The sequence below is a fragment of the Pelobates fuscus genome, chromosome 4, assembly GCF_036172605.1.
Source record: "Pelobates fuscus isolate aPelFus1 chromosome 4, aPelFus1.pri, whole genome shotgun sequence".
NCBI classification, from domain to species: Eukaryota; Metazoa; Chordata; class Amphibia; order Anura; family Pelobatidae; genus Pelobates; species Pelobates fuscus.
This window is the reverse complement of record NC_086320.1, coordinates 87,695,626-87,712,344: the sequence shown is the minus strand read 5'-3', so window position 1 is coordinate 87,712,344 and position 16,719 is coordinate 87,695,626. Positions and strand designations below refer to the sequence as shown.

Here is a 16,719-nt window from a genome sequence, read left to right as displayed (position 1 = left end):
ATTCTGCTTTTCCTACAGGAAAACATGGTGAAGGAAGTATGGAATCAGGGCAGTTATACTGGCCGAATACTTCAGCTCTAACCACCCGCCTACGGCGCCTCATAACTGCCTATCAACGTAGCTACAAGAGGCAGCAAATGAGGCAAGAAGCACAAATGAAGACTGACCGTAGGAGGAGACGTCCTCGGGAAGAAGTACGAGCCTTGGAAGCTGAAAGGGAAGCAATCATAACTGAAAAACGCCAAAAGTAAGTCATAGAATTTCTTTATAACTATACCCTTTTTTTTTTTTTTTTTTTCTTGCAAAATACAAACTCTTGTACACAGAAATGTTAATGTAAATCTATTCTTCTTAAGATGGACAAGGAGGGAGGAAGCAGACTTTTATCGCGTTGTATCTACATTTGGAGTAATTGTTGACACAGCAAAACAAAAGTTTGATTGGAATCAATTTCGAGCTTATGCGAGACTGGATAAAAAATCTGATGAGAGTTTGGAAAAATACTTCAACTGCTTTATAGCCATGTGCAGGAGAGTATGTCATATGTCCACTAAGCCTGATGAAGGTGAGTGTCCTGGCATATTAATGTTTGCATAATCTTTTTAGCTACCTGAAAACTAACGAAACAAACCGTTTCCTTTCTTGTGGGCTGCTAACCTTGACATCTTTGTTTTTGATTTACTTTCTACAGATTTTTGTGATCTTTCTTCAATGATTGAGCCTATCACTGAGGAACGTGCTTCAAGAACACTTTACCGCATTGAACTTCTTAGGAAAATACGGGAACAGGTTCTTAATCACCCTCAGTTAAATGACCGGCTTAAACTGTGTCAGCCAAGCTTGGACCTACCTGAGTGGTGGGAGAGTGGAAAACATGACAGAGACTTGCTCATTGGAGCTGCAAAACATGGAGTCAGTAGAACAGATTACCACATCCTCAATGATCCAGAATTATCCTTCCTAGAAGCGCACAGAAACTTTGCTCAAAATAGGGGTTCTGCTCCACCAAGCAACATACCCATCCTTATGCCACCAGGTTCTAGCTACAGTGACACACCACCTATAATGCCATCTACTCCAATCCAGGATGACAAAGCAGGAGAGCATGAAGAAGTAAAATCTGAACAGGTCGAAGATCTAGACATTAAAGAAGAAACTGAAGTTAAAGAAGAAACAATGGATGCAGTTGATGACAAAGTGAAACAGGAGTGTGACGCTGAGGATCTTGTCAAAGAAGAAGTTAAGAATGAAATTAAGAATGCTGAAATGATCCTAGATCTAGATCCAAAATCCATTTCTGAAAAGGGCTCAGAGGAAGATGAGGAGAAGTTGGATGATGATGACAAATCTGAAGAATCTTCACAAGCAGAAGGTAATATTGGCATTCTTTTTTTCATAGTGTGTGTCATCGTATATATGATCATTACAAATGTGTTGATCGATTACAATGGGATCAAGTTAGAAAAGTTTCAATGGTAAAGTTAGGTATTGGTTCATTAGATGTTTCACAAACACTATGAAAGTTTAATAAAAAAATAAAAAAAAACAAATATTCGGAGACATTTAAAATGGTGTACTTATTTTATTGTTTGGGGTTTTTTTGCGTGTAACTTGTTAACATTATGTATATTTGTTTTTTGACAAACTCTTTCTCTATCAAGCTAAACGGGTAACTAGGACTTTAAATAATAAAAATTCAGACCCTTCTTCTCTTTTACAAAACAAGTTTGTTCCATAAACTTAATTTATGTGAGAAAACGAGTATTTTGCAGCATCTGGTTCTGCCATTAGGACTGTGAATGCGGAGATTCAGTGATGCAGAGCTATCACTGCACACATTATGGTGAAACTCTTATGGGCTGAAGATTTATTGCTCGGCACATATTTAAGCAGTGTTTTTAGCCTACTCTTGAGTATCCATGTTTAGCAAGTATAAAGGTGACCTTGATGTTATGTTTTAGGTTTGTGTTCCTGTTAAATTGGGATTGTTTTTACAATTCAGGGATATAATTCCAAATACATAAATAAAAGGTTGGTTGGACTGATTTTCTTGTGAACAGAACAATTGTTGCTATTCCTCGTATCAATTACTTTTTACCCGTTTAGACTTTGATACTGGCCCTCAAACCTGCTTCCCCTAAACCAATAGGAGATTAGCATGTATTAAGAATGCCTGGGGACTTTTCTAAATAAGCTAAAGGAGACATCTCTCAAAATATTGACCAAATTGTAGCAAACTGGGAGGATTGGTAGATTCAGTTGTCTAATCAGAACAGGGTTCAGTTTTTTGACTGCATACAGTCTCCGGTGTGGTCACGTGTTCTCACTTTTCCGTGGTTCACACAACTTTGAATGAATTGGGAGTTCGATTTTCCAACTCTACCTCTAGGGTGGCTGAAACGTCTTGTGACAAACCGAGAGAACAAAAAAAAAAAATTCGGTGGAGACACACTGAATATAAACCAATCTGCTTCAGACTTTTGTGACTCTCCAAATCTGACCATTAATCCGAAGATTGGAGTCAAAATGAACACTTCTTGTCACACCCCGAGAATATCTATGTGAACCTGCAAATTTGTACTGATTATGGCAGTTAAAGTATTAATGCATTTTTTATTACTGAGGTAGCAAATAGTTGATCATAATCTACAAGTCCAGAGCTTACTCGTATATTGCAATTTGGTTACAGTGTTATACTGGCAGCCAGAATACATGTAGAATCACCAAGCATTTTCCTAAAATTGGGGACATACTGTTTGTATGTGGCCACATATACTGCCATGTGCACACTAACCGTGTATACACAAAAATGCTGCCACATTTATTCTCCGTACAGAGGAAATGCGCACAGATACTCTATAGCGTGATAGACAAACACATGCACTCACATTGGCATTGCCCACGCACAAATGCATAAACTTACATAGACAATATGCAAATGACCACCTGTCTGCATGTAACATGTAGCTGTGACATCCTATCTGTGTGTATGTACATGTAGGCATACATACCATTTGTATGTGTGACATCAGCATGTGCCTTAGAATGCAGGCAAACCTATATGTGTGGGCGAGTGTTGATACGATTGAGATGGGACCTGTATAAATTCATAGACTCCTGTAGATACAGCATCAGATACTTGTATACAATGCGGTAGACATAGCCCTCACCCCAGCATATAAGTGGCTGATTTATATCAATGTGCTTGGATATGTATTAATACAGTGATCGATCATACCAACCCATGGTATAGTTTGACAATCCCTGCTTTATTATATGCATGTAGATCAGTGGATTCATTCCTGTATTGATAGAGAGGCCGGACTCAAAAATGACCTCTGATGTAACAAATTTCCAATAGTTGTGGAATAGTTCCTAGATTAAAAAATAAATGCTGCCGTGACACTGTTTTATTCATATTTTTTCATTTTTTCCCCTCTCAATGCAGTTGGTATAGCCTCTCAAGATAAGAACTTTGATGAAGAAAGCAATGCTTCTTTGAGCACAGCAAGGGATGAAACTCGGGATGGGTTCTATCTCGAGGATGGTGATCCATCTGGACTTCACATGCTTCGTGAGAGGACATTTTCCTTCTCTTTTTGGCCCAAGGTGCGTTGAATCACTTGCATATCACCTGACTGCAGATTTGAGACAAATGAAACAAAACAAAAAAAATGTTTTTAAAGAAACTCTGAAGAATCCGATGACTACTCCGTATGTTTTAGTTTATAATAAAGAGGCTAAAAAGCTCCCTAATTACCATGACATGGCCATCTGGTTATAAAAACAGAACACTAATAGGCTTATTCCTGTGGAAAGGAGGCGGTTTACAGCAGCTGTTGTGATCTGGTTGTGAGCACTAACTGTTTTTTTTGTTTTTTTGTATTTGGGGGAGGGGACCATGATGTTTTTTTAGAAAGCAAAAGAAAAAAAAAATACACATCTTATAGAATTGGGGGGATTGTAAGATTTGTACAGTTTTACTCCAAAAGTCGTTTAACCTTGTATTAGGGTGCATTCAATTAGTGTGTTTGTATCGGTTATATATATATATATATATATATATATATATATATATATATATATATATATATATATATATATATATATATATATATATTAACCTAATGCCTTGGCTTCACAGCAGATTAAGTGACAGAGCATGTTGAATGAGTATTGACATTCATTAGACGTGGTTAAGTTGTATAATGCTGAACTTTATTAATAGTGACATTAATGAGCAATCACTTGCTAAGGCTGAGTGTAAACTTGGCCTATTGGCTCTAACTATTGAGTATAGTAGACGCTGGAAGGCAGATGTTTCTTTGTCTTTCAGTCGATTATAATGGTAGACAATGCACCAGAGCCTGTAACAGTGGGTAGCTGTGTATAGGCAAACTCTGCAGAGTAGATTTTGCCCAGGACCCCCTCCCCTCCCCTTCCAGCTTGTATTGCCATTGTTTCTCAAACTTCCAGGCTTTAGAGTCTTTGTATTCAATAGGGTTCTGTTTAGTGCAGAAAGTGGAATATGTAAAAGTGCTTTACTGCTTCAATTGCATCTTTTTTTTTGGGGTGGGCTGTGGAGGGGATTCTTGTTCAATTGTATTTTTTTCTTACATTTGATCCTAAATAATTTTATCCCCTATTTTTAATACAGGATCGTGTAATGATCAACCGCTTAGACAACATCTGTGAAGCTATACTGAAAGGAAAATGGCCAGTAAACAGACGCCAGATGTTTGAGTTCCCGGGGCTCCTCCCTGGGTACACACCAACTGCTGTGGAGAGCCCCCTGCCGAAAAGAAGCTTTGCTGAACTCTCCATGGTGGCCCAGGGCAGTTTTAGTGGAAGTGAAGACCTCACTGCTTCACCACAACTTTCCCAGGCATGTTGGCTTCCAATTATGTGCTTAGTTTTTTTTTTTTTTTTGTTAAACATGTTCTTTATGCAATTTGAGCATGCCTTTTTATTAATGAGGATTTTAACATTTGCTTTCATTAGTGTCATACAGTATCTACTTTATACTGTGCCCTATCTTTTTACTTTTGTTCAAACTATTCATGCTATTAATGAATATGGAGTGATTAAATTTTTGCCAGATTGCGAAAGCCCTCAACAGTCCTTGCAACCAGAGCTTTGAGCATTGTATTTTGGTTATTATTCTACATTATTCATTATTTTTGTAAATATGATTTAACACAAAGATATGTGATGTCTGTATTGGTGATCAAAGGTCACGGAAACAGATCATTATTCTTACATTGAATAAATAACGTGCTAAACTTAAAAACTAAAAAAATACTACTTGTTGACTGCAGGATACTACACTGAGCTTGTCTGTGCCACGTCAACGCAGAAGAAGGAGAAGGAAAATTGAGGTTGAGGCAGAACGAGCTGCAAAAAGAAGGAATTTGATGGAGATGGTGGCTCAGCTGAGAGGATCTCAAATAGGGTCTGAAAATGGACAAGAAAAAGTTGTGGATTTATCAAATGCCTCTAGAGAGGCAACAAGTTCTACCTCAAATTTTGCATCGCTCTCTACTAAGTTTATTTTGCCTAATTCCTCCACCCCTGTTTCTGATGCCTTTAAAACTCAAATGGAGCGACTACAGGCAGGTCTTTCTTGCACACCAAGGCATCTGCTCAATGGTTCAATAATTGATGGTGAGCCTCCTATGAAAAGGAGACGAGGGAGAAGGAAAAATGTAGAAGGACTTGACCTTTTGTTTATGAGCAACAAAAGGACATCGTTGTCTGCGGTAAGAAAAACGTACAATCACTTAAAATAGAGTTGCCTAAAACGCATTACTTCACATTGCAGAAAATCATGGTATTTGACATCATGAAGTTGTAAAATACACATTTATGGCCACACCTGACTTGCATATATCAACTCTGAATTAACATCATATTTTTTTTTTTTTTTTTTTTACCATGAATGGGGTACTAAATGTTAAACCGGAACATTAGACTGAAAGAATTGGATAGTTTATTTTTAAAATGTTTTCACATTTTTTTGGGGTCACATGCAATCCTCCAGTATCACAAACCACCAATACTGAAGACTTATTCCTGTAGTTCCCGACGTATCTGCTATAAACCATGAAAGGGCTTACAAAACCTTTTTATTTTGTTTCAAATTTGCTTGAGTCATTCTGTTTAAATTGTCTAATTTTTTTTTTTTTACAGGACGATGCTGATGTGACCAAAGCATATGATGAAGACATGGACACTCCACCAAACAGAAACATTCCATCACCGGCCCAGTTAGAACCAGAGAGCCGAATCCCTGTTATTAACTTGGAAGATGGGACCAGACTAGTGGGAGAGGATGCACCCAAAAACAAAGATTTAGTTGAATGGTTGAAGTTGCATCCTACATACACTGTTGATATGCCAAGTTATGTACCAGTAAGTATTCACACTTCCAGTTCTATTTCCCTGTGTGAGATTAGAATGCAGCTGTTTTACTGAAAGCATTGTTGCTTAAAGTCCCAAAGTCCTTTATTTTTTTTAAAATTTTAGCTTTTTTTTTTTTTTTTTAAATAATTGTTCTAACCCAGCATACATAATGGAAACACGCTGGAAAGCTATTCTGACAAAATCCTGTTTTTTCCATTGCACTCATTTTCACTTGGCTACTCCAGACATGGGTCTCGTTAGTAGCAGTATATTAACACCCTCCTTAATTTTTTCTCTCTAAATAAGGGAAGTGGGATAGGGGGTAATGCATAGGGAAATCCCCCAACTTCTATTATTAAAACCACTTTCTCATCTATTATGTGTTTCCAGTTTGGCTCGGTGCTTAATTTTAAACTATACAATGCGAGACAGATTTACAGATATATTAAATAAAATATCCAGCATCTGTTTTTCACTCTAGGTCAGTGGTACCTTCAGCAATCCAGATGTTGTGGACTACATGTCCCCACAATGCTTTATGACTGTAAGTATTATGGGAGATTGTCCACAACACGGGAGTGCTAAAGGTTATGGAGTGCCTACCCCTGGTCTAGGTACAAGACACTGTTGCTGGAAAGAACAGACATGCATTTATAATGCAGGTTGAGGTGTTTTATTTCCTTAAAAAAAAAAAAAAAAAAAAAAAAGTCTTGGCTATTCTCATGCTCTTACAGGGTTACAGTTTGGCTATTTTAGCCTGACATTTGCCATTAGGTTTTAGAAATCTACATTTCAGTACTTGGTGAAAACCCCACAGGCATGCCAGAGATTTTAAGTGCTTCTCGTACTTTTTGGTTTAAACATTCTAAATATTCTTGTTTCTCCCAGAAGAGCGCAGATATGTTGTTCTCCCCCTTTCAAAAGCCTAAGCAGAAGCGTCATCGCTGTCGGAATCCAAACAAATTGGATATTAACACTTTAACGGGAGATGAAAGAGTGCCTGTTGTGAACAAAAGGAATGGAAAAAAGGTAACCTTTTAAGAACGTGTTTTGGGCTACATTTATATTTTTCTAAATACTTAATCTTGTAATGTCAGTTGGTGTGTGATCTAGTCTGTCACCAAACCTCTGCTCTAGAGCTCTTGAATATTGCATGCTTTCCTAATTTAGAACTTGGTCAAGTAGTTATAGAGTCTTTACTTTCTCAATAAACACATACTAATATCTGAAATCTGGCTTATGTAACTGGTATGTTTAGGAAAATATGCTCTTCATTGTAAAGTAATTTTTAAAGAGTATATTTATCGTTCTATTTAACACTACATTTATTTGAACAGTCATAAGTGCATGTGGTTTTCCTGAAAACCAACTCCCATCTTTTAACCCCTTAAGGACCAAACTTCTGGAATAAAAGGGAATCATGACATGTCACACATGTCATGTGTCCTTAAGGGGTTAAACTGGACCTCAACAGATCAAATATTGCTCATTGCTTTGAAAAACAGCTTAGACCATCAATGACAAACGAGTCATTAGCTAGGAACTTCTGCAGCATAATCCAGGTTTGGACCAAGGGAGATTAAGTGACATTGTTGGTATCCCAGTTGTTGTCCTCAGACTTTTCATGCTGTGAACAGTGGACCAATTCTTTTTTTTTTTTTTAATTCTTTATTTGTAGAATTTTGGCATTCAGGGTGGGATACAGAATGAGAAAAGGGAAAAGGGGGTTAGAGGGTCCATACATTACGGCATCGTATATCGGAGTAACAAATATAGATTTAGTTTCAATGCGGATTTAGCGTTCTTCCGAGTTGTTGGGGCCGTGTAGGGAGTGGACCAATTCTTAATAGGAGTTGCAATCCATCTTATGGCTAAAAATTGTAAGCAAGTAGTTTCTCTAACCATGAAAACTGGGCCAAATAGTTTAATAGAGATGGCTTTGCCATTGTATGAAAAAGACCCTTATTCATTCTTGTTTGGCACATTCTCTATCACGCAGTAACCTCTTTATTTACCATTGTCACAAGTTTTCATTAAAGAATTTTCAAAACATTTCCTATTGGTCCACTTATTTTTTTTTTTTCAATCTTGACTTTGTTGCAGATGGGAGGGGCCATGGCACCTCCAATGAGGGACCTTCCAAGGTGGTTGGAAGAAAACCCAGAGTTTGCAGTTGCTCCGGATTGGACAGACATAGTTAAACAATCTGTAAGTAGACACGGGTTTCTAAACATTTGGTTTCTTGGGAGTTAAAGTATTGGTGTTTGGGTTTTTTTTTTTTTTTGTTTGTTTCTTTGTGTGAAGAATGCAGATCAGTATGTGGGTACTGTTTGTTCATACTCAGTCTTTTTGCTTTTCTTGCATTTAAACTTTGAAGTTTGGGCATACTGTCCACAACGTAATAGGATAAAATATGACCCTGAGAAATTGGATATTCCAAATTCCCTAGGCTAAACAATGTGACCATAGTTTAGCATGATCCTTATGAGTGCGTATTTAGTTATTCTGTAATGCTGCTTCGATCTCACACTTTGGTTATACTAGTTTGGTAATTTTGTAGGTGTAAAAAAAGGCACATGTCATCTAAGAGTTATCTTGCCTTTTTTCAGGGTTTTGTTCCAGAATCTATGTTTGATCGTCTTCTCACTGGACCTGTAGTGAGGGAAGAGGGAGCTAGCCGGAGAGGAAGAAGGCCAAAAAGTGAAATTGCCAAAGCAGCTGCGGCAGCTGCTGCTGCTGCGGCTTCCACATCTGGAATCAACCCACTTCTGATGAATAGTTTATTTGCTGGAATGGATCTTGCAAGCCTTCAGAATCTTCAGAATTTGCAATCTCTCCAGCTTGCTGGTCTCATGGGGTTCCCTCCTGGTCTTGCTGCCGGAGGGGATTCTAAAAATCCCGCTGCCATGTTGCCTTTAATGCTCCCAGGCATGGCTGGATTGCCCAACATGTTCGGGCTTGGTGGACTTTTAAATAACCCATTGGCAACTAGCAGTGGAAATTCCACTACAGCTCCCAGTCAAGGAGAAACTGAAGGTGGCACTTCAGATGAGAAGAAGACTGAAACTGAAGAGGATGCTAATGACTCTGAGAAAACTACAAACACTGTTTCTGCTACTGACTCTGGATCTGTTGGTGCTGCTACTACCACAGCTGGATTGTCCACAAATCCTCTGGCATTCAGTCCTTTCCTACTGTCCACTATGGCTCCAGGCCTGTTCTACCCATCTATGTTCCTACCTCCAGGGCTAGGAGGATTGACACTGCCTGGTTTCCCATCACTAGCTGGACTTCAGACTGCTGTGAGCTCTAGTGAAGAAAAGACTACCGACAAATCGGATGTTGAGCATCAGGAAGCTAGCGATGCCGAGGAGAGTCTGGACAAAACCGCAGATTCATCCGTTTTGGAAGATGAAATAGCACACGGAGAAGAACTGGACTCACCTGCTGAGGGGGATGATGTAGACAACAATGAAAATGATGAATAATGATCTCAGTTACAGTTAAAGTGTTCTAAACTTTTGACAAGTGGTAGTCCTACTGTTTACACTCACAGTAAATGTCCATACCTAGTTTTTATAAGCTGTTCTGTAAAATAGTGTAGCAAAAAAAAAAAAAAGTCCAAGTCATGTCACACGTACGTGTCAAAAAGGTATTTTGGTCATTAAGTATTGTGCAGTGCATTATTTATTATTCCTGGAGCGAGATGAAGATTCAAAGACAAATATTGTGTTTTGTTTTGTTTTTGGTTTTTTTTTTCAAGGAAATTTACATAATGCTCTGCTAGTGTTCTTTAATTTTATTTTACTTATTTTTTTTTTTGTTATTTTACCATTGGTATTATGAAAGCAGCGTGTTTTTGTTTTGTAATCATGGTGCAAATAGAAGGAAAAGCTGCTTAAGGAATTATGAAGTTATTTATCTTTTTTTTTTTTTTCCTTTGCTGTGAAGGTCAAGATGAATTTTTACAAATACATATCATAACTACATGTTTTGTTTTTTTGACTGTATATGGGGGTTTCACAAAACGCAAACACTTGCAGACAATCTCCATAGTAGAAGAAAATGTCTCTGTCTTGAGACCCAGCAATAAAAGGCAGCTTTTGAATGTGAAGAGAACCTTTTTCAAAACACCCATACTGCAAAGGTTGTTACAGGACAATACTACAGTTGAATCGTCTCATGATTTTATAATGCACTGGTATAAGCATAAAATTTAAAATCAGGTACCTTTTTTCCCCTTTTTCTCATTTTCTTTCTTTCTCTTTCTTTTTTTGTTTTTATTTTAAATTAAAGGACTTTGTTACTTTAGCCACAAAGCTAAACAGCATTACCTCAACTAAACTAGCCTTGAAGTTTACAGACATGACTTTGTAAATGTATTTTTTTTCCTTTTTTTTTTTCTTTTGTGATGTTTTTTCCTTTTTTTTTCCAGAAACTGCTATCATGTAAGATAAACTGTAAATTGCTGCCAACCGTAGTAATGATGCTTTTAATAAAAGTGATCCATGAGAAGCAGTGATGTAATTAGAGAATGTAGATTTGTCTAGGGAAACCAAATCCGAATTGGTGTATACCACTTTATATTTTGTATTCACAATAGAAGCAAATACAGTATTATGGCCTTTTGTATATTTTCTTGAAAATCTCGTACTGCGTTGGTGCTTGGTATTAAAAGGGAAATGCTTTTTTTTATTTTGCCTGTATATACAGCAAAGGGGGAGGGTAAAACTGAGAGGATGGTAGACATGAGAATCATTCTTCATAGACAAAGACTTTATTCACTCACACGGGCCTCACAAACCTCAGAGTGCCTCGAAAAACAAAAAGGTCTGCACAGAGAGATATGGAGCTCTTAGCAACCAAGGGGCAAAAGAAAAACAAGGCTGTAATAGGCACAATATGTAGGTCATTTATCTGTGGTTAATGGTTAAAGACAATGAGATGGTGTCGACGAGACAGGCTCACTGCTATTCTGTAGACTGTTATAGCTCCTGTTGCCAGCCAACTGTGCCAAATACACATGAAATGAAAACTGACCCAGTTTTCGGACACAAGAAGCTTTCTGACAGAACTATCGATTTTTATCCTTCACTGACCTTTGACTTTTTTTTTTTTTAAATGGTGTGTAATGCAGTTAGAGTCATTCAATTTAGTAGTGACCTTGCTCCAAAGCTAGCGTAACGAAAGCCCTTATGTTTTATTTTCTCAGGCTGACGTAATTCACACTGGTGTTGTGAAATGTACGTAAATGATGAGAATATATGTATTTTTCCTTTTCTAGCTTAACCTTTCCCCCCCCCCTCCCCCCCCATAAATTTAGCTTTTGTTACACTTCTAATTCTAAGCTAGAATACACTGTATGTATATGTAGCCGTAATATAAGAATAGCCTCTTTAAATAGCGTAGAATACATTTTTATCGACATGTAGAAAATGAACAGTACATTTTTATTTATTTATGTTTGAGGGACCTGTTCTGGATTAGTAATTGTAATCCTCAATGTAAAACACTAACGTCATGTTATTTAAAGCACTTTCTTTATTCCTGATATTTGTATGGTGATGATATTGGTCCTTTACTTAGTGACATAGAGAGCTTGCATCCTGCATGACGACAGCACTGTTTTCAGAACAGCCAGGATGTGTAGTGTTTTTTTTTTTTTTTTTTACTCCAATGAGAGACGGAATATTGCCACATTAATAGATATTGTATCTGCTCTTCAAATGCTGTTTTTTTCCATTTGATATGAACATTCTCTTGGTCCTATTTCTAGCAGTGGGATTGTTTAATAGCAACAAATGTTTCAAACTCCTCAGACTAAACAAAATATACTTTTGTCCCAAACACACTGTAACAGACATGGATATTCAAATATATCAATAGAGAAAATGCAAAAACGTGGCTAATGCTCTTGGTGACTAGCTGCATTGCACGCTATAAAGAATGTTGTTGAGAAACCAAACTTGAAGTAATGAAGTGACACTTCCACATCTGCACTGTTAAATATTAAGCTATGCAGGCAAAACAAAACTTTTTCATAAAAAAAAAAACAAAAAAAAAAAAACATTTACTCAAGGTTTATCCTCTTGATTGGCATGAACATAGATGATCCATCTCCTCCAAATTAACAAAGAGTGCTGTTTTATTTGGGTTAACTGTTAGAAAGGAACTGTTGCCTCTCCATAGGCTGTGTGGCTTGTTTCAAAAACATAAAATTGGTACAACACTGGATTTTAACCCCTCCAGCATTGAGTAAAGTACAGATGAAGGGCGACTTAACTGGTAATGAAGATGGTGCAGTAATACCCTTGTTGTGTTTTTTGTTTCTACTTTTCTGCACGGTCCACAGACATCTCTCCTCCCCCCCCCCCCCTCCCCCCCCCCCCAGCCATTGAGGAGCAACTATATCCAAGATATCCTCTTTGACTGTGTCTCAGGCTCATAGATACTAGTTTTCTTTTTCTTATTGTATTGAAAAAACAGGTTGGAGGCTCATTTGACCTGGGCCATCAAAGTTCCTTTGCGCCCAGCTCATCATGTTCCAAATACTTGCCTGTTATTTCCCCTATTGTTCAAATCTACGGAATTATAAATAATTTGGTTGGTAGGGGGTATTGCATTCCCCAATGATCTGTGCTGTCTGTTGTAGGGTTAAACCTACAGGGACCTTGCGCTTATACCGCTCCATTAAGATGAAGTGGTCTGGGTTCCTATAGACTACTTTTAAGTCATTTTAGTTCTAGTGCTTACATTTTCAGTCTTCAAGCACTATTACTGAGGTATTCCTGTATTTTATAACTTTCAGGCAAGTTTTAGTTCCATGTTTTTTTTTAAATATAGTGGAAGGAACACTTTTTGTGTGTAGGCTGTACTCAACCACTCCTGGATGGTTTAAACTTCATTTTTGTATTAGAGTCTGCAGGTTCAGACTAAATGAATAAAATGTCTGTTCATACTCGAACTTCATGATAACCAGAAATCTGCTGATTTTATATTTTACTTGGCAAATTCAGATTGTCAGGGTTTAAGAAGCGCAAAAATCCAGTTCCTGAGACCAGCTCTGACTCAGATTTTTCTTGAAGAAAATCCTCACCAGACGATCCAGATCATTTCAATAACAGAATATTCATAGACTGCTGAAGGAAATGACAGCTGCCGTTAGATTCAACAAATGTAAAGCTTTTACTGTTCACCTAAATGTCTAACAAATTCTTCAGAAACAATGGACAATTTTATCCATAAGATATAAAACACGGTTCACAGTCTGCATTGATAAGGAATTTATTTTCTGATGGATTGTACAGATCATCTGGCCACTTCTCTGTTCCTTGAACTTACCTGCTGGCTTGTGTCTTTCTTCTGATTTGCTCTGATTGAGGAAGTCTTCAGGGAAATGGAGCCTCTATCATAGAAATCTTGCCTTATGGACAGGTGGCTCTGGTTTACCCCCTTCTCAGACTGTTCAGAGGAGTTTATTGGGAACTTCATATCCTTCCATAGATCATCCAAAGTAAAGTTCAGATTGGTTTCTGAGAGGGAGTACTTGGGGTAGTCAGTTTGGATGATAAAGAAATCTCAATTATTACTGGAAGCCTGGAAACTCCTGCTCTAGACTTTTCCACCAAGAGTGAAAGATTGTGTTTTCATATACTTTCACTTATACAGATTGAGTCAATTCTATAGTGGTTTGTTTTAAAGGAACAGATACTTGTGCACACATTCCTTAAGTGCCTAAATTGTATTTCTTCTCTAAAGCAACCTTAGCCTGCTGGGTCAGGGAGGCAATTAAACAAGATGGCATTTCTTTAGATCAAGATCCTTTGAAAACCTATATGCACATTCCATAAGGACCTTGGCAACACATAGGACCACTGATACTCTCACTTTACCTGATCAAATTTACAAAGCTGTCACCTTTGTTCCACACCTTCAGCATACACTATAGATTGGATGTTTGCTTCTAAAAGAATGTACCTTCAGGCTGTAGGTGCTGCAAGCAGTTGTAAAGACCTAGTTCTGGTTTTAAACCAATTATTTAACTTGATTTAGCTTTTTATGTGGCGGAGGAGGGGTGAAGGTGGGTGGGTGGGTGGGGATTACTTTTAAACAAAATAACAGTGTATTTTCCTTACCTTATTTCCTACATAATTTTCCATTTTGGCAAATATTTGTGATTTGTTTTCTGGATTGGGTTCACCAATGCCTTCATGTGGCGTTAAAGATTTATATATTCTTCTTGGTTTGATTTGCATCAGTAAATAACTCTCCAGCTGCGGAAATGAGAGGTAGCTACCCACTTGGGAAGTACTGCCACTTTTACTATGAACAAAAGGTTTTACAATACATAGAAAATACAATTTTCTTTCTCCAATGGAGCTAGGCTCACAACCCAACATTCCAAAATTAGTGGACAAGTTATTGTTACCTCTTTTGTGTCTAGTATTTGACTGAACCAATCTTCACTTTCCTATAGCACTAATAGATGAAATTGTGTTCTTAAAGGACAACTGTCATTTCTTTTTTTATTGGATACAAAAGATTACATATAATCTAGCCTCTGTATGGTTTTATTTTGTATTGAACAAATACATACATTTTCTGGCTTAAACTGGCTTTGTGATAACAGCTATCTGTGGTAACTCTTTGGTCAGAAGTGCCATGTGTCTTCCAAAGTCATATGCAGTTTGAATGTTCTGAAACAAGTTTAGGGCACCTTTTAGTTACCCTGCACATGTGCTTGATATACTCTAGCTCATGGAAATTATCTACATTGAATTTGGTTGTGTAAACTGTTTTGACAAATGGGATAAAGTAAGGCAATGCGATAAAAAAGGAAATTTTCTTAGGTGTATAGATTACAAAATAACATGCACAGAGGCTACTATATCGTTATGCTTTTATATTGAGTAATAAAACAAATGTCCTTGAAGAGGAACCTGATCAGATCGAAGTTCTTAAATATTGCATGATAGCACTTCTCAGAGAGAAGCATTTGATTAGATGTTCTGCCTGACTCTCACTGAAGTTAAAAAATACTGGAATAGTGACTTTTGAAAAGCTCTTCTAATGGAACATTTTTTTTTTTTATCTTCTTGTGTTACATGTTTTTGAATGGAGGGTGTCAGAATTCTATTCCTTTTGAAATTCATGATTTTATGGAGTTCTGAAGGCGACCTCCCATCACACCTGGCCAGATGTGTGCATTTTCAGAACTTCATTGAAGTTGTGGGAGAAGACCTTCCTCTTATAGGATTGGCAGATGGCTGGAAAGATATCCTGGGGTACTATTTCCCTATTCTATTTGCTTTGTTTTCCTGAAAGGGCTAATGCCAATTCCTTTTAGTAATCATTGATGGTTGTAAAATCTTCTTTACTTCTGAGCAAAGAGTAGTTCAGCTTATTTTGGGATAGCATTATAAAGGATTATCCCAAACTGATGCTCATGCTAGAAGGGTAGGAAACATCCTAAAGGCAATTCAGATGTTTGTTTGAGCACCATAGCACTCTTTTATTTTTTAGTAAAACTATTTACTTATTAGCTTGTCTTATTTCTAGTTGATCAGCATTAAAAAAAACAAGACGAAGACCTCTTGAAAGATCAAGTAATATAGTAGTTACTAAAGAAGAGCAAAGAATATATTTAAAATAAAAATAAAATAGGGCTGGCGTAGCAGCGTATGCGGACGACCTATTGTTCTTCGTCACCAAACCTGAAGCAGCAATGCCAACTCTAATGAGGGAATTCGATACATATGGACAACTATCGAACTTCAAAACAAACTTCTCCAAATCCACGATACTGAACATCTCAATCCTGAAGCACACAGCAGTGGCACTGAGAAGGGACCTCCCCTTTGGGTGGTCGGACTCCTCCCTGAGATACCTAGGGGCAATAATCACCAAGGATCTCGCCCAGCTATATGAGGCGAATTTTCAACCGCTGCTGTGCACCATCCAGAACGACCACTGAATGGGAACGGGTACGGCTCTCGTGGTTCAGCAGGGTGGGAGTTCTTAAAATGAACGTCTTGCCGCGGGTGCTGTACCTGTTTCAGGCCATCCCCTGTACCCAGAGGCTTTCTTTGCCTCTCTCAGATCCATGACCCTTAGATTCACCTGGCAGAAACTGAAAGCGAGAATAAAACATGATGTGCTCACACTGCCCAAAGACAAGGGAGGGCTGGCCCTCCCTGATTTCAAAGGGTATTACAGAGCCACACACATCCAACGGATCATGGAATGGACTAAATCAGAGGTAGTTAAACTGTGGAAAGACGTGGAGACCGCACAGGTGGGCAGACCCATCGCAGTCCT

At 37.8% G+C, this 16,719-nt stretch overlaps 1 protein-coding gene across 1 annotated transcript in view; it reads left to right on the top strand.

Annotated features, from left to right (window-relative positions):
• CHD7 (chromodomain helicase DNA binding protein 7) overlaps nucleotides 1-10,917 on the top strand; it is a 102,744-nt gene extending 91,827 nt beyond the window's left edge. Inside the window, exons 30-39 of the mRNA XM_063451369.1 lie at nucleotides 19-247; nucleotides 357-565; nucleotides 692-1,372; nucleotides 3,449-3,609; nucleotides 4,658-4,885; nucleotides 5,319-5,759; nucleotides 6,190-6,411; nucleotides 7,291-7,431; nucleotides 8,506-8,610; nucleotides 9,012-10,917. Coding sequence (XP_063307439.1) covers nucleotides 19-247; nucleotides 357-565; nucleotides 692-1,372; nucleotides 3,449-3,609; nucleotides 4,658-4,885; nucleotides 5,319-5,759; nucleotides 6,190-6,411; nucleotides 7,291-7,431; nucleotides 8,506-8,610; nucleotides 9,012-9,890 — 3,296 coding nt within the window. The 3' untranslated portion in view covers nucleotides 9,891-10,917. The remainder of the gene's footprint in view (nucleotides 1-18; nucleotides 248-356; nucleotides 566-691; nucleotides 1,373-3,448; nucleotides 3,610-4,657; nucleotides 4,886-5,318; nucleotides 5,760-6,189; nucleotides 6,412-7,290; nucleotides 7,432-8,505; nucleotides 8,611-9,011) is intronic.
• Nucleotides 10,918-16,719: the final 5,802 nt, after the last annotated feature.